At 45.6% G+C, this 16,680-nt stretch overlaps 3 protein-coding genes across 13 annotated transcripts in view; 2 read left to right on the forward strand and 1 right to left on the reverse strand.

Annotated features, from left to right (window-relative positions):
- Nucleotides 1–8,108, forward strand: part of CLTC (clathrin heavy chain) — a 30,105-nt gene extending 21,997 nt beyond the window's left edge. The window contains exons 26-34 of one of the 4 annotated variants that reach the window (XM_015646680.3): nucleotides 37–204; nucleotides 367–516; nucleotides 612–743; nucleotides 900–1,010; nucleotides 1,591–1,761; nucleotides 1,881–2,102; nucleotides 3,175–3,195; nucleotides 6,048–6,123; nucleotides 6,679–8,108. In XM_015646680.3, the coding sequence (XP_015502166.1) occupies nucleotides 37–204; nucleotides 367–516; nucleotides 612–743; nucleotides 900–1,010; nucleotides 1,591–1,761; nucleotides 1,881–2,102; nucleotides 3,175–3,195; nucleotides 6,048–6,123; nucleotides 6,679–6,803 (1,176 nt within the window). In that variant the 3' untranslated portion in view covers nucleotides 6,804–8,108. The remainder of the gene's footprint in view (nucleotides 1–36; nucleotides 205–366; nucleotides 517–611; nucleotides 744–899; nucleotides 1,011–1,590; nucleotides 1,762–1,880; nucleotides 2,103–3,174; nucleotides 3,196–6,047; nucleotides 6,124–6,678) is intronic. The other 3 variants (XM_015646681.1, XM_015646682.2, XM_015646683.1) reach the window with 3 other exon arrangements.
- A 1,083-nt stretch (nucleotides 8,109–9,191) lies between these two features.
- On the reverse strand, nucleotides 9,192–10,735 carry PTRH2 (peptidyl-tRNA hydrolase 2). 2 transcript variants are annotated; one of them, XM_019008629.2, is made up of 2 exons: nucleotides 10,442–10,735; nucleotides 9,192–9,863 (listed from the first exon to the last, which is right to left on the reverse strand). In XM_019008629.2, the coding sequence occupies exon 2, from the start codon at nucleotides 9,840–9,842 to the stop codon at nucleotides 9,321–9,323; it is 522 nt and encodes a 173-aa protein (XP_018864174.1). In that variant the 5' UTR covers nucleotides 9,843–9,863; nucleotides 10,442–10,735; the 3' UTR covers nucleotides 9,192–9,320. The 2 variants fall into 2 exon arrangements, with proteins under 2 accessions (XP_018864174.1, XP_015502049.1); XM_015646563.3 differs by having other exon boundaries at nucleotides 10,437–10,732.
- A 106-nt stretch (nucleotides 10,736–10,841) lies between these two features.
- The window catches only part of VMP1 (vacuole membrane protein 1), a 61,213-nt gene continuing 55,374 nt past the window's right edge, over nucleotides 10,842–16,680 (forward strand). For 5 of the 7 annotated variants that reach the window (XR_004499841.1, XR_001524550.3, XR_001524551.3 and 2 more), the window contains exons 1-2: nucleotides 10,855–10,941; nucleotides 14,087–14,218. The gene's annotated coding sequence lies outside the window, so the exon portion shown is untranslated. Of the gene's footprint in view, nucleotides 10,942–14,086; nucleotides 14,219–16,680 lie in introns of all 7 variants that reach the window. The other 2 variants (XM_015646559.2, XM_015646560.2) reach the window with 2 other exon arrangements.

Consider the following 16,680-nt stretch of genomic DNA (forward strand, 5'->3'; position numbering starts at 1 on the left):
ATGGTTCCTGATGTGAAATGTCTCTGTGTCTCTAAGGATCGTGGCTACTTTGAGGAGCTGATCACTATGTTGGAAGCAGCACTTGGACTGGAGCGGGCACACATGGGGATGTTCACAGAGCTGGCAATTCTCTACTCCAAGTTCAAGCCACAGAAGATGAGGGAGCACTTGGAGCTGTTCTGGTCCAGAGTTAACATTCCCAAGGTGAATATCTGAGGCTTTAAATTTAGCTGAAAACGCACCTTTTTGGGCTGTCTGTACCCTAGCTTTTGCGTGAGCAGCTCCTGAGGTTATTAATGGCACTAAAACCTGAGCACTGATGGAAATTCCCGTTAACACATATTGCTAATTCTGCCTTTTGCTTAGGTTCTGAGAGCTGCAGAACAAGCCCATCTCTGGGCTGAACTGGTGTTCCTGTATGATAAGTATGAAGAATACGATAATGCTATAATCACAATGATGAATCACCCAACAGATGCTTGGAAAGAAGGCCAGTTCAAAGATATCATCACTAAGGTATTGCTTTCTTAGTGAAAGTTATGTCTGTTTTTCATTTAGATTTCCCCACAATCAAACTCCTGCTCTAAACATGTATCTTTACTCCTCTCTAGGTGGCCAATGTGGAGCTGTACTACAAAGCAGTTCAATTCTATTTGGAATTTAAGCCTCTGTTGCTCAATGATCTGCTGATGGTGTTGTCCCCTCGGCTTGACCACACTCGTGCTGTCACCTTCTTCACAAAGGTAATTTTCCTGCTATCCAAATGAAAGCAAAAGCTGGGAAAGCATTGAGCTGTAGTAGTATTTTAAAATGCTTAGCTACTTCCCTGCCTGTCAGGGGAAGATGCTAAGAGACTTCCACAAAAACTGACTTAAATGTATCTCTCTGATTCCTTGAAGGTTAAACAGCTGCCCCTGGTTAAGCCTTACCTGCGCTCTGTTCAAAATCACAACAACAAATCAGTCAATGAGTCCCTCAACAACCTCTTCATTATTGAAGAAGATTACCAGGTATGTATTGTCTTGAAGCACTTAATTCTGGATTTACCTCATATTCTCAGCCTTTGTTTAATGGGTAGAAACACTGTTTTCTTTCTCATTGTCAGTAGTTTCTACCTGCTTGCTGTTAATTTTAATTCCTTAAGTGCATGTTCTCCAACACTTTAAACTGAATTAGTGGTGAGGAACCAAGGAATAAGTGAAAAAGTGCTAGTGGCTTTCTGAGAGTACTTTGTCTCATTCCTATTGAGGGTAGAGTGGCTACTTTGTTATGAGTGTGACAGCTTTTATTTAAGGCAAACAAACAGTGGGTGCTAAGAAAAGGACTCACAGAAAAGGCAAACAATTGTGATGTCTGGCTGTTCCACTGTTTTCAGAGAACAGCTCCCTGGTAGTCAGAGATGCTTAACCTACTGAAAAATACTAACTGAAACACTCAAAACTCCACATGTGTCAAACAGCAGCTTCTCAAATAAAATAGATCTCTGCAGGTCTGGCTGAAATGCTTTACCATCCTTCAAGCAGGAATACAGAACTAAGGGGAAAATGTTTGCATTTTGTGGGTGTGACTTTCTTTTTCTGCTTTGCTCAGGCTCTTAGGACCTCTATAGATGCTTATGACAACTTTGACAACATTTCTCTTGCCCAACGTTTGGAGAAACACGAGCTAATAGAGTTCCGAAGAATCGCTGCCTATCTCTTCAAAGGCAACAACCGCTGGAAACAGAGCGTGGAGCTCTGTAAGAAGGACAGGCTGTACAAGGTGAGGCAGCACCCAGGTCAGCTTTAGCAGCTTTGGCTTGCTGGCTCTAAGGGGAGCTTAGTTAGGAGCACAGTGTGGATTGCTGTGTCCCCCAAAGCTGAGGCTCTGTCCCATTGCAGGATGCCATGCAGTACGCTTCCGAATCCAAAGATACTGAGCTGGCAGAAGAGCTGCTGCAGTGGTTCTTGCAGGAGAACAAGAGGGAATGCTTTGGTGCTTGTCTCTTCACCTGCTACGATCTCCTAAGGCCAGATGTTGTCTTGGAAACAGCGTGGAGGCACAACATTATGGACTTTGCCATGCCATACTTTATTCAGGTCATGAAGGAGTACTTGACCAAGGTAAGAGCAGGTGCCTCTCCAACACCCTGAGCTTGTTAGTCACTGTGGTGAATGCCTTGAGACTGTCTGCTTGCTACTAACATTGATTTGGGCTTTGTCCAATGTCTGTCTGTCCATGTCCACACTTACTTTTCAGTCCATCTGGGGAGAGACTTCGCCCTCTAAGAGGCTGAAACACTTGCAGGCTCCACCCTCTACCAATTACAGAACCTACATCAGTAGTATTTGCCTGACCCTGGGCAGAGTCTAAAGCAGTTCCAGGCTCCAGGTGTTTCCTGTGCTGTGTCAGTCAGGAATCCCAGCTGGGATCAAGCTTTAACTAAATTCTAGACTGTGTACTAAAACAGCTTTATAGTTAGACCTGGAGATAACTTATTCTGCTGTGCACTTAACTCTAAAATGTGGCTCTGACACTTAATGGCACTAATTATGATTCAGCTCTTATTTGAAGTAACTCAGGATGGGGGAACTACTTGGTAATGCTCTGACAGTCTTGAACAGACTTGAGTTAAATCCAACTGTCACTAGCAAGATTTTCCCAGCTGAAGCTTTTGGATTATCTTCCAGTGAAATGGTGTAAATTCTTTAATGATTAAGACTTTCCCAAGCTTGAGTTCAGCTTTTACTTTCATGCAGTTAGTGAAGACTAAGCTGTTTGTCCAGAAATTTGCCTGGCTGTTCCTTCTAAAGGCAGGACTACCCTGTAGTTCTGTAGCCAGCCTGAAATGCTGTTTTGGGGGAGGTGGGGAACTGGCTGAGCAACACAACTGTTTGTAACAAACAATATTTGTCAGAGATGCCTGTACCAAGCTAACACCATGACTTTGGTGGGAGCAGTAGATACTTAAAGATTAAAATTTCCTGATCTGATAAAGGATTAGGATGAAGCTTTAGTGTAGCTAATGAAGTAAGAAGCAGAGCTGCCTTTCTAAAGCAGATACTTCTGGTGTACCTTTGTTTTTACTCGCCTGTACCTTAATTATTTCTTCCCTGACGCTTTTGTTTCTACCTTTTTATATGCTAAATATGGAATTTGATTTTTCTAAGCTGCACCTTCTGAATTCCTTTGCAGGTTGATGCAATAAAGGAAAAGGTGAAAGTTGATTCTTGTTTTCCATCTTTAAGTCTGGAGGACTAAGTCTAAGGATTCTGCATGAGTTTTTTTTCTTTCCTATGTTTACTACACTGCTGCTACTGCTTTTTCCCCAAACAAAATATCACTAAAGCATTTGCAAATTGTTTAACTCTCACTAGCTAGTGCTGTAGGAGAAAAGTAGATTCATATGCTACTAATAAGCTAATAGATCCTCAGGAAGGGCATACAGGTGATCAGTTGGATCACAGTCAGCCTGGTATTGAAACAACACACAAATATTTAGACAAGTGCTATTATTTGACGGCCAATCTGACTGGAAGAACCTCCTACAATAAGAAATAAGTCTATGAAATCCTAAATCAGTCTGGCATTTGCTAGTTGATGGGCTGTGATCCAGTTCCTGATCTCTGGACCATGACTAATGCGTGCTGACCGTAGGCAGAGTAGATACTGGCTGCTTCCAGAGGGACTCTTCCTCACTCAGGTGTCAGTTCTCATGGTGCTGATCTAATCCACACAGTGCTCTAGTTCGTGTAGCAACTTAAAACTTCAGCTGTTACACCAAGTCTGTGGTTCTCCTCCCTGTAGTAAATTTCTAGTTGTTGTCCAAAAAAAGACTGCCTTCCAAGCTCTTCAGCTTCACTAAACTCTTGCTACCTCATTAAAAAAAAATACAAAAATGGTCATGCTTATTGCTCTTCTGAGGCTCCTCCAGGGCTTGCCTTTTTCTGTGTAACTTTGACCTTCAGAAGGGCAATCCAAGGTGTTCTGTCCATCTGCTTCCCTACAAATGCCACTGTGATCCTCCTTAGCCCAGGGGTCTGCCCTAGCAGGAGTTTTCCATTAATGTGGTTCAGCAAAGGGCAAACCAAAGTGACAGCTTTGAAGATGGACTAAATGCAAAAACTGCTGGTTGTAAAGCCACCACTGGAACTCAAGGCTAACCTAAGACACGTAGTGTAAGGTCCTTCAGCAGCTAGTAAGGAAAGTAGGAGAGCGTGTGTGTGAAAAAAGGTAATTGAACTGCAGTGTTTGCATAAACTACGCATGTGTAGCAGTCATTGCAATTACATCCCACTACTCCTGAAGCTCCAAGGCATTGCTGTGGGCTGCGTGTGGTTTTTTGGGGGGAGCCTGTATGGCAGTCATCTTCAGACCTCACTCGTGCTTCAGTACTTTTGCCTCTTTTTCATGCACACATAACACGATAACATTGAATGCATGTTACTTTTCCTCTGCAGCTTATTGCAGTCCCTGTGGAAAAGCCTTTCAGTCAATCTTGCTCCAAGTGTGTAGGGCCCTGAAGCTGGTGATGCTCGAGCAAGTGGTGTAAGAACCATCCTTGTGGGCTGGTTTCAAACTCGTGCTTGTTCTTGTCAATATTTGTTCAGCTCTGAGGGGAGGCATCAAAACTGGGTCCAAAATACACTGAATGTCCTGGGCTGGAGGCTTTCCAAGTGTGAGTAAGCCAAATGCCTCTGCTTAGTAGCAAACTCTGCACATTCTCCTTGGATTTGCATCTCTAAACTTGTGCTTCTGTGTTCAGTGTGTTGCTGTTTTGAGTTAAAAACAGTGCAGTTCCCAGCACGTGTCTGGAAATGAGTCTTGGAGCATTGGATACGATCCCGTGCACTTTGGCAGCAGCGAGCCAGATACTGTGGGAGGCAACCACCAGGCTGGCCATGGAAGCCCAGTTACTGAGGGAACTCGAGCTCAGGACTTCTGCCACTCCCTGGAGTTGTGCCTCAGCTTGAGGTTACAGAGGAACAGGTTTATGGAGCACACGTTGTAACTCAGAGCTGAAAGGAGGAGCTCACAGCTCTTGGAGCTGCCAGCAGATATTTGCTCATGTAGCACAGTTAAGCACAAAACTCACTTGTGAATGTAGCTGAGTAAATAGCACTGACCCTGTGTAAGTGCAGGAAACCTTCAAACTCCTTTATGAAGGATATGAATGAAATGAAATGTTAATCTTGTGAGTTGTATTATTGTTTTTTAAAGTAATTGGCATGATTTTCTCTGACTTTGTTCTAAATCTTACCTCCCATGTAAAATACCAATACCTCATTTTGTGATTTTAGTTTCAGGGCCTGCCTTAGACTGTAGAAATGCTGAGTTCCCTTGGATCTGTCTTAGAAATGAGCAATATTTCACTACACAAGAAGTTCCTTCTCTTGCCTTTCTGTAGGGGTGGGAAAACAGCACCATTGCAGTGAAGCTGGCCAGGCTTGTCTGTTACTGTGTGTAAAGCTGGAAGAATTGGAGTATCTGTGGGTTTAGGCTGACTGCCACACAGTTCTGGAGTGGAAAAAGCAAGTCTTATACACATGCATTCTCTGCATTTGAACTTAAATTGCATGAGTGAATGGGTTTGGAAAGTGAAATCTTGAGGCTCAAGTGACATGTCGGATGCTATTGCAGTCTGCTCTATCCAAATACAAACCAGATTACTTTGCCTCAATGTCACCTCCAGGGAAACTTCTCCAGGTCTGGGCATTACCTTGGCAATTTTATCAATGCCAGAGGTCTCCAATTGAGACTGAGCTCAAATCTGAGTCTGTATCCAAAGACTGTCCAGCTCCAGTCCAGTACAGAACCTTTTGTACAAAGCTTCAGCCTGGAGTGAGCTTTCAAAGTAGTTGAAAATCCCCTCAATGAGGGGCTTTTTTCAGGAAACAGACAATCTCGACTGCATCAGTACCAACATTGCTACTTGAATTGATCTTAACTTGTAAATGGTCTCCTTTTCTTGATGGGTGTTGACAAACCACTAAGGCTTTTCCACTTCTCTGCCACGAATAAGTATCTGTTTTAGAGGAGATTTCTTTAATTGTTGGTCTCAATTCCAGGTGGATAAACTGGATGCATCAGAGTCTTTGAGAAAGGAAGAGGAGCAAGCTACAGAAACGCAACCTATTGTTTATGGTAATGCTTTAGTTCGTCTGTTATCAATAAGATATTTCACTTTTAAAACGAGCCTTCCCTAATCTTGTTTTTTTCCTGAGGAAGTCCTGGGAAATGGGAATGTTCTCCATGTGAAATCAAGTCTTAAGGAATGTGTTCCAAAATACTAGATAATGTATTTTTGTGTTCCAAAATACTCCACTCTAAGGCTGTGGACTGCAGGATTTAAGATTGGCGTGGCTCCTTAAGGAAAGGTGTACAGGAGCTGTGCTACTCCAGACTTCCAGCAAGTGGTTATTTGGATCTTTATAACTAAATTTTATTTATACCTACTTCATATTGGGTATTTTCTTTATACCCAGGTTATTCTAGTAAGAATTTCTTCATGTACTTTACACTGCAGTATTTTTAGCCACGTGTCCTGAGGTTTTGTGGGAAAATACCCATCCTGGCCCTGAAAAAGCCCAATCCAGGTCAGCAGGGCCTTACTGGTGAAACACAGAAATACCTGCTGAAAATTCTCAGGCATTTGATTTCTCAGTTGAGGAGGAGTAAGGTGCCCGTTGTGTGTTGCAGGCCAGCCCCAGCTGATGCTGACAGCGGGACCCAGCGTGGCAGTTCCTCCGCAGGCACCTTTCGGCTACGGCTACACGGCCCCTCCGTACGGGCAGCCACAGCCCGGCTTCGGCTACAGCATGTGAGATGCAGCACAAGCCAGTCTGGAGCAGCAACTTTTCTTACTGAAACTCCACCGTCCCTCCCCGCTTTAACTCATAACAGGGAAAAGCAAAGAGTTCTGCCTCGTGTTCTTGTAACCTTTATTTCATGAAGGACTGTTTTTTCTAGCGCAAACGATTTGAATCACTTCTGTTAAATCTTTTTCACATTCCATGTCATTTAGACTTTTACTTTCAGAAGGGGAATAGTTTAAACGACTTTGTTCAAGTGGGCTTTTGCAGGACTGCTTATTACCATTAAGTCTATTGTGAAGATTCTGATTTGCACTCTATAGTGTTACACTCTAATATTGAATCTTAAGTTCATTGTATGTGAGCAGCTTACAAGTATGTACTGTCTATTCTAAATGCATTTAAGTCTCACTGTATATTTGGAGAAAGCTAAAGCCAAGATACTCGTATTTGACCTTGCAAGACTGCTGACAAGAGACAACACTAATCAGCATATCCTCCCTGGGTTGGATTGCATAGCTCTAAAAGAATTTAAAATGCGTACAGACAACCTTGCCTGACTTAAAATGAGTAAAAGTTTTGGGTTTTTGTTTTTTCTTTTTTTTTTTTCCCCCTTAACCTATGCAGGTTTTTCCAGTTATGCATATAGAAAATGCTAGTGTCTTTTTGCTCACTCCATATGTAACAGATGACCTTATGTTGTGCTGTATCCTGTGCTTTTGTGGGACATTCCATTCAGGAACAGAGCACCATGATTCCAATCTGTGTATTTACTAACCCTGCCCTGAGGTTTGTGTATGTTGGATATTGTGGTGTTTTAGATCACTGTTTTGAGTGTACAGAAGAGAGAATTCAAGCATATTGCTGTTCAGTTTTGTTTGTGCAATTTGAAATTACGCAATTTAAAAATAAATTACTGGACTGTGGACATGCTGCATAGTGGTAGCTTCACTTTACTGTCTTCAAAAAAAGGACCTTTGGACTCAAAGTATTCCAGTGCTGGTAGTGGGGGCAATGCAGGTGTGTGCAGCCAGGGGTCTGAGGGGCCAGCAGAGCAGCAATGGGGACCAGTAGTGGGGTCTTGCACTGAGGGGGCAATACAGGAAAATATGTAATGCTTTTTCTAGAGAAAGATTATGCCAGAGAGAAGAAAATAGCACTTTTCACCAGTTGGCTGCACTGTGGTCAACTCCAGCATATTTGACCAGATGATACATTAGGATTGTAGTAGGGTGTGCCAGTTCAATTGAGATCATGTTCTAGGTATGTAAATTGCCTTAAACATATTTAGCTTCAAATAAAATTGACTTAAATGTTTCTCTATGAATACTGTCATATTTGAGTGTAACGAGTCTGACAGCACTGGCCAGATTTCCAACAGCTCTAGAAGCTTCTGTCTCTTAACCAGGAGCCACACTGGGCAGCAGGATCCAGATCCCACTCCCTCCTCTGAGCTCCACAGCTGTGTGCTGTGATCCCAGGGCTGGGCACTGCAGCACTTCCATGGAATAGGAGGTGGCCGGGGCTCACCTGCCCCAGGCTCTGTGGTCAGCAGGGGTGAAGCACAAGTCTGCAGCGAGTCTCTGCAAAGGGTTATGCCTCTAATTAAGAGATACAGTATAAAAACATTTCCATCCTCTGTGTTTATTGGCATTTCAGCCCCTCTGCCATTCCCTCTGGGTCTGTGGATGGCTGGAGATGGAGATAAATCCTGTTCCCTCTCCTACAAACTGTTTCACAACACTCAGCTGGAACACGTGGCTGAGAGGTTGGCAAAGGTGCTCAACAGCAGAACTCTCACAAACTGTACAAGCAGAATTTACTGGAACCCCCAAGGTGCTCTGAACTGTGCAATAATATCTATGCCAGGGTAATTCCTTAAACCCAGGAGCGCCTGCCTGTTAATCACAAGAAAACCAGGATTTAAGTCTTTCCCTGAGTGCCCAGTTGTTTATATGGAGGGTAACTCCCCGTATCTTGGCTTAACTGCACATTTTTGCACGTGTAGGAGCTACACAGACCCCTCCAGAGGGAAGCTCAGCTTACAGCTGCTCCCCACAACTGTTTACTGGTCTGGGCTGCAAATCCAGTTGAACTGGTCAGCCTGGTACCAGTTACAAGTTGTTGTTTGGACAGGAAAGTTGGCCACAGTCACTCCCAGTTCCAGTTCTTAACTGCTTCACCAGCTGAGCCTTTTCTGAATTAAAGAATGTATTTACTACAAAAAACAGAACAGGCAGAGAGAAGAAACTCTTAACCTCTATCAACCCACATGCAAAATCCTCAACCAACTGCACAAGTTGTAAATTTACTGGGTTCATTCTTATGCCATCTCTGCTTTCCTCAACTGGCCTAGAATTTTCTTTCCCCCTTTGGAACAAAAGCTAGACAAACTCATGATTTACAAATTTAAATCTTAAAAAACTTGCTTATTTTATTAACAATGGAAGGGAAAAAATCCCAACTTGGATTTTTATCCCTTCAGTACTGACACATACATGAACACATCCAGGTCTTTTTGGTACCAGTTTAGAAGAGTTTAAGGTGACCAGAAACTTTATCTATGACATCAGCTGGTCCTGGTCCAATCCCAAGGACTGTCCTGGAGCCTGGAGCTATCTGAGTACGCCCAGCATCCTGTATCAAGCTCACAGTCAGCCCCAGGCGCTTTGCCTCAGCCAGGAGCTGCACCAGAGTCTCTTCATCAGGAGCTTTGAGGACCACTTTAGGTTGTCCACAATATTCCCACTGCTTCAGGAGCTCAGGATTCCTTTTGTGAACCTGCTTGTAGGCAGAGACAGCAGCATGGGAGCACTGTGCTGCTACTTTGCCCTTGCCCATCTTCAGGTCGTTGCGGACAATCAGCACCAACTTGAGCTCCCCAGACTCTCCCATGATGTCAGCCTCGCCCCCCAGGCTGTTGGAAGGATCTGGCATTATTCCAGCTCCAGGCTTCCTGCGGAGCCTCCCCCGGATGACCCAGCCCAGGCACACACCGCACGCGGCTCCAATGATGACATTCAGGAACTCGGACTCAAAGAGAGAAATCATGGTGGATTTTGGAGAGTGCCTCTGAAAGGGAGGAATGACAGAATTTACTTGAGTGTTTCTCAGCTTCTGAGAGAGCATTTCATGTGCTCTCACCTGATTTCCACTTGTCTGAAGACGAAGAACATTTGTTAGAAGCACAAAGGAACAGTTCCCCAGACACAGCTTTCTGACTGCAAACACCTCACTGGTGATGGGAACTATCTTGGCAAGCAGAGCCAAGTTAAAATAGCAAATTATCATAGAATTATCATAGAATCACAGAATGGTTTGTATTGGAAGGGGCCTTAAAGTTCATCTGTTCCACCCTCTGCCATGGGCAGGGACACCTTCCCCTATCCCAGGTTTCTCCAAGCTCTGTCCAATCTGGCCTTGGACACTACCAGGGATGCGGCAGCCACAGCTTCTGTGGGCACCCTGTGGCAGGGCCTCACCACCCTCACAGGGAACAATTTTTTTCCTAAAATCCAATCTACTCCCCCTCTCTGTCAATTTGAACCCATTCCCCCTTGTCCTGTCACCCCCCCAGGCCTCCGTAAATAGTCTTGCCCCACCTCTCCTGTAAGTTCCCTTTGTGTACTGGAAGGCCACAATTACCTCACCCCGGAGCTTCTCTTCTCCAGGCTGAACACTCCCAGTTCTCTCAGCCTTTCCTCATGTCAAAATTACACCTAAAAACGGGTAGAGAAACGGTGAAATGCTGGAGGTTTTAATACCCCAAATTTTTGGGGTTTCAATACCCCAAATTCAGCTGAGGAGCGGGACAGCCTCCAGCTCCACCGCGGGCTGCGGCACCTCAGCCCTGCAAGGCCCGGCCGCGCTGGAGCCCGGGCGGATACGGAAGGCAAAGACCAAAGATACGGAGGGTTCGGGGACTGAACCGTGCGGGACCCCATGGCCCTCAGAGGGGGCATGAGGGGGCCATGAAGGAGCATCCTCCTCATCGCTCACCTGCCTCTCCCGCCTGGCCGCTCCGCCGCGCCCGCCCGGAGGTGACGAGACCCCGGCGCTCGGGAAGTGACGGAGTCCAGGGCGGGACGGGGCGTGTTGTGCCGGGCCCAGTTCCGCGTTGTGCCGGGCCCAGCGGAGCTGCTGGAGCGTGGTGAGTGCGGGGCCGGGGCCGGGGCTCTCCCGGCGGGCGGGGGTCTCGTCAGCGGTCCCTCAGCGGGACCCCTCTGCGCTGCCCACCGCGCCCCTCAGCGCTGCCCATCGCTCCCCTCAGCGCTGCCCATCGCTCCCCTCAGCGCTGCCCATCGCTCCCCTCAGCGCTGTCCATGGCGCCCCTCAGCGCTGCCCATCGCTCCCCTCAGCGCTGTCCATNCCCCTCAGCGCTGCCCATCGCTCCCCTCAGCGCTGTCCATGGCGCCCCTCAGCGCTGCCCATCGCTCCCCTCAGCGCTGTCCATCGCTCCCCTCAGGGCTGTCCATGGCTCCACTCAGCGCTGTCCATGGCGCCCCTCAGCGCTGCCCATCGCTCCCCTCAGCGCTGCCCATCGCTCCCCTCAGCGCTGCCCATCGCTCCCCTCAGCGCTGCCCATCGCTCCCCTCAGCGCTGGCCGCGGCGCCGCCCCGCTGCTCTCACGGCTCCTCCGGCTCTGAGGTGACGGCGGCAAGAGGGGACCTCTGGCCCGGGCGGCCCCCGGTGCTGTGCGAACCGAGGGACCTGTGTGGGAGCCGGGGGACGGCCGGGAACGCTGTGGAGGATCAGGGCGGGAGGGGAGGCTGCTGCTCGCCGACCTTCGGGACGAGAGCCGCTGCCATCTCACCCCGCTGGAGAGCGGCTCTGCTCTAACAAAGCTCCGGGAAGGGTGGAATAGACTCGCCCTGCTCCGACATAAGGGACGGAAATCCGTCAGGGAGAAATCCGTCCTTCTCCCTGCGGAGAGTCAGATACCGATGGTCTTTGTCTGCTTTTCCACTGGAAATGTGCTGTGCTTTCCCGGCTGGGTGCTCCCTCCATCACCAGGGACTGCCCGGGGCTTGAGGGTGGCAGGCCCAAATCCAAGAAAACATTTCTGCTGACTGGGGTTAAGCGCCTCGTCTGGCTTTTATTTCTCTAGCCAATGTCATCTGGTGTTTACAGGAGATAAAAAAGCAGCAAGATTCCTGTTTTATTCCAGTTTTGCCTCTCAGATGCTTGACAGGTCATGTAGGTGACCTGAGGGAAGGGGAGATAAGTGCGTTTGATGGCAGATATTTATCTATAAAGTGCTGTGAATCCAGGTTATTCCCTTTCAATTGCACCTATGACATTTCTTCAGGGTTTTCTTCTGCCCTTGTTTGTTCTGCTCTGTGCTTACCAACAAGTGGGTATCCTGGTTTAGTTAATGGTGACAATGTGGGTTGAGGTGGAAAAAGTGTGGTGTTACTCTTTCATGCCTTGGACCACATGTGTTGTTTGGGCAGTGGATTTTGGTGCTGTTTTGCTCTTAGGAATTCTGTTCTTTTAGAGATTGTTTCACCTCCATTTGATGGGAGGGTTCTCATGCTTCCTAACACCTTATGATAATATACATCGGCTCTTCTTTAATGTATTAATTTTCCCATTGAAACAGCCTTTATTTTATCAGTCTTCCTTTTTCCAATCCATTATTTCTGCAGCATGGAATAGACTTTCCTTTATTCCTTATGGGATAAGTGACAGTTGTAAGAATGGCTTCATCCCCTGTTTTCAGATGAGGGTTTCAAAAGCCAGTTTCCAGTGGTGCAATGGAAGGTGAACTCTCTTTATCAGTCTGAGCTTTGTTTCTCATCCTGTGGAGCTGCTGAAGCCAAGGATGTTTGTAACTGCTGTGGGGAAGGGTAGGAGGAGACTCGGTAGCTTTCAAGTGGGTGGTAGCAATGAGGAAGGTGAGTAGGCTGCAGCAATTACACTCTTTCCACCTTAATGCTTTTTTTCTTTCTAAATTGTTGTTTTGGAATTCTTTCTGAATGTCATGACTGCCTCTGACTGAATCTCATGAACAGCTCTCCTTAGGGTCATCTGTGTCATTTGTGCATGCTTGGAGAGTCCTTATTTCTTCAAAAACCTGTGGGTTTAAAGCTGAAAACCCCCTATAATTCCTGAAGCATTGTGATGGGAGACAGAGTTATCTGCAGGTTGGAATTTTAACTTCTCTTCCTTGCTGACAAGTGTGAGCTGGGTAGACTTTGCTCTTCCCTGAGGACGAAGGGCACAACCATGAAACTGTTGCAACACTGAGCTTTTTGCACCAGCTTCAAACACAGCCATGGGACAGCACCAAAACCACCAAGCCTTGCTGTTTTTGGTGCTGCTTGGACCAGGGGGAGCCAGGAGATGTTATTAGTAAGGCAAGCAGTTGTTCAGGCTATTTCAAGCTTATTAAAAGGATATTTTTCTTTCTCCCAAGGCTCAGAATTGGCCTCTGTGAGCCTTGTCTGGGCAGGGTGTCCTCACTGGATAGCCAAGTGTGAAATCTGAATTGGCTCCACTTAGAGACTTGTTCCTGTGAAAAGCAGAATTTGTTATCTCAGGAGCTGCTTTCAGCCACTCTGGGCTTTGTCAGGTCCTTGTGTTCATCCCTTTTCATCTGTGCTGTGCCTCCTCTGCATATCCTCTTATCCCTGGGTCTCATCTTTTCATCTATTTATTGCACAGCATCTCTACTGCTTTGTTATAGCACCTGATTCTGCTGCTGGATGTAATCAAAATTCATGTTTCACCAGAAAAAAAATACAGCAAAAAGATGAGTTTAATATATGTGGCTTTAATGGCAGGCTGACCTTTGAGTTAACTCAGAAGAAATTGCAAGGCATCCCTGAAGCTCATGTTACAACAGTCTTTCCTAAAAGGAATCCCAAAGTCTTTCTGGAAAAAATGTGAATTTTAACTCTAAATTCTAAGATGAATTATTTGAGTAAGAATTGAAAAATAGGTCTGGTGTACAGAGGCATAACCCACAAAATGGAAACCTGTGGTCTTTAACTGAATTACTTCTCCTTTGAGGAATTAAACTATTTTAGTTAGGAAAACATTTTTAGTATGGGGATAAATGCACTCATATCAAAATAACCCATTATAGTTGAATCTGTGGAGATTTGGAACATCTTTCAGATGTGGCCTCATTTATTTTAATTGAATGCTTCCCAGGAGTGCTGAAGGACTGGAAAAAAAAATCAAGCAGTTACTTTTTTCTAATTTCTGTCATCTTCAGGAAAGTCATTAACCTCCAAGTGAGGGGCTGTGTCACTCCAGTGTCACATGAACGGTGTTCTCTTGCTCTGTAGGGGCAGCAGCTTTGCCAGAGGAGTTGCTTTGGGCTCGAGTGCTGCAGAGCTGAGGACGTGGCTGGGCTCTTCCACTGCCTTCAGATCCTGGAGAAGTGGTGGAGAGGGAATAACTGTGAGGAGCTGGAAGGGGTATGTAATGTTTCACTTCCAAACTGATCCCATCCTTCACCTGAATGTGTTCCTGTGCCAGGCAGTCTTTAGCTTTCGAGGGAAAGTACTCTCCAAGCTGTTTCTTTGCCAGGGAATTGTTAACTTATTCTCTCTGTAGAGCATTTGATGACTGAAAAAAAACCCTCTCACAGATGTGCAGGACTATCTAGATTAGTGCCATTCTTTACCCACCTGGAAAGGCTGGATTTTAATCATTTTTATCTCCTTATTGTAACTGAAGAACAGGAGTGTAGAAAAAGAAGAAGGAATATCAGAAGAGTTGAGGAGAAAGAAGCAGCAGGTTGGAACATTTGGCTTTAAATGCAAGAAATAACTGGAACTGATGTGTTGCTGAGGTGGCTGGGGGAAACAACAAAATGCTCTAACTCTGGTTCTGGCAGCTGTGTGAGCAGGAACTGATGGAGATGAGACTCAGGGCTCTTTCAGTAAGAAGTGGTTCAAACAATGTCTGGGAGAGCAGTGAGATCATGAAAACAGCTTCCTTCTTGTTCCAGCACACGAGTCCTCCAAAAATCCTTAGTACAGAACAGGAGTCCACGTTCTGCTCCTTCATGTGACAATGCAGACACCCAAGTGCCTTGTCCAAAACTGGTTCCTTTTGCATAAGTGCACCCAACACTTGGGTGCTTCCACAGCATCCCCAGAGCTTCAGAGAAAAGACTTTTGTCCTTTTCTCTGATCACAGACAGCAGATACTGCAGTGCCCAATTTTGTTGTGTTCTCATGTTCTGATAGCTTGTTTTGCTTTGTCTCACTTATGCTGTGAAGTGCCAGTCACAGTTACCACAAACCCTTTTTGTTGACCAATTTGCATTTTTGACTAGAAATAATTGTCTTTTTATACTTCATGTTTAGGGTTGCACTAAAGCTCAGTGGTGTATTGTGAGCTCTTTGTTCAGCCCTACAAAGCAGTTCTTGTGTGAGCTCAGCTCTAACAAATGATCTAAGCCACCCTGATACAAAACTGGCCACATTTGTTTTCCTCGCTCTCTTAAATAGTTTATTTTTATGTTTGCTGCTAAGTACTCCATGTAGTAGGCAAATTTATTTTTAGAGATAGGCTCTGTGTCTTTCCCAGCATCTGTCAGAAGTGAAGTTCTGTTTAGCAGATGGAATTTAATTTCCTGTGGTGAGCTGTCATGAATTGGGTGTAGACTTGAGAATATGGAGCGAGTTAATGAAGGATAACTCCATTTTGGGTCAGACTCCCACTCCAATTAACCCCTGTGGGGAGACATTAGTGCAGGACTCATGGTTCTAATGGGCATCAAGCAGCACAGCAGATCAAGGGTGCTGAGCTGAGGGGATGTGCACCCTCCAGCCCCTTTGCTAAGGTGCTTTAAGTATAATTAGACTTGGGTAAACCAGGGAGGTTCTTTCTGGAGCCAGCAAGGGTTTGCAGCCTGTTCAGCCCTGCCACGTGATAGGTATCCCATCTCCAAGTCAGCTGTGTTTTTAAATAGGAATTTTTAGAGCTTTCCTGCAGAATGATTGAACTTTAAGACCTTCTTGACAAGTATTTGTCCTACAGAGGTGTGGGATTATTTCTCTGCTTCAGTGCAAACGCTGACTTGTGTACTTGAGGTGGTGTTACGCAAAGCTAATCCTGGATTAGTGCCTTTCCAAGCAGGCAGGGTAAAAGTGGCTCTGGCAGTTGAGCTCCTGAAATAAAAGCTGTCATGCCTTGGGAGCAACACACCTGAGAACCACAGAGATTCGCGAGTTTTATGGATTTCACTGGAATTCAGTGTTGTGCACAGCCTGGGCTTTAGCATCAGACATGGAGAGCAGTTGGCATTGCACTAAATGAACTTCCTTGGAGTGTAATTAAGCTGAGAGCCAAGACCAAACCAATTGAGTTTTTAATTTTGAAGGCTAGATTTGTACACATGAAAAAAGGTGGATTTCCAAATGAGGAACATGTGGCTTCCACTGAAATCTGTGGCATTTTTTTTCTAATCTTTGCTATATTTAAGTCAACAAAATGTGACTGAAGTTCCCTAAGCCAGAACACTTTTTTTTAATGTTACTGTATGTGCTCAACAGCTCTGGATGGCTTTTGCTTCCTAAGCAGCTTTCTGTGAACATCAGGCTTGCTGTGTCTGGCTGTGTAATTTAAATATTGCCCTCTGCAATTTGAGCTCTGTGTGTGTAAATTCATGTGGGATATACATGGGTATGTGTGTATATAAACTTACATTGTAGATGTTCATAAACACTTATTTAAATATATAGAAGAATAAGCACAACTGAGCACAGTCAGACACAAACCATTCCACTATCCACCTGTCCTGATGGAATTAAGGGGTGGCTGAACATTTGATCCTGATATTGCCATGGCAACTGCTCTGTTATCCTCAGCTAAGGACAGGGGTAGCTCCAGAGTGTCAGGCTGCTCTAAACGTACCTGGGGAGAGGGA

Source organism: Parus major, chromosome 19 (assembly GCF_001522545.3).
Source record: "Parus major isolate Abel chromosome 19, Parus_major1.1, whole genome shotgun sequence".
Lineage (NCBI taxonomy): Eukaryota > Metazoa > Chordata > Aves > Passeriformes > Paridae > Parus > Parus major.

Coding starts and splice junctions, on each gene's coding strand:
- PTRH2 (XM_019008629.2), bottom strand. CDS start 9,842: ATGATTTCTCTCTTTGAGTCCGAGTTCCTGAATGTCATCATTGGAGCC.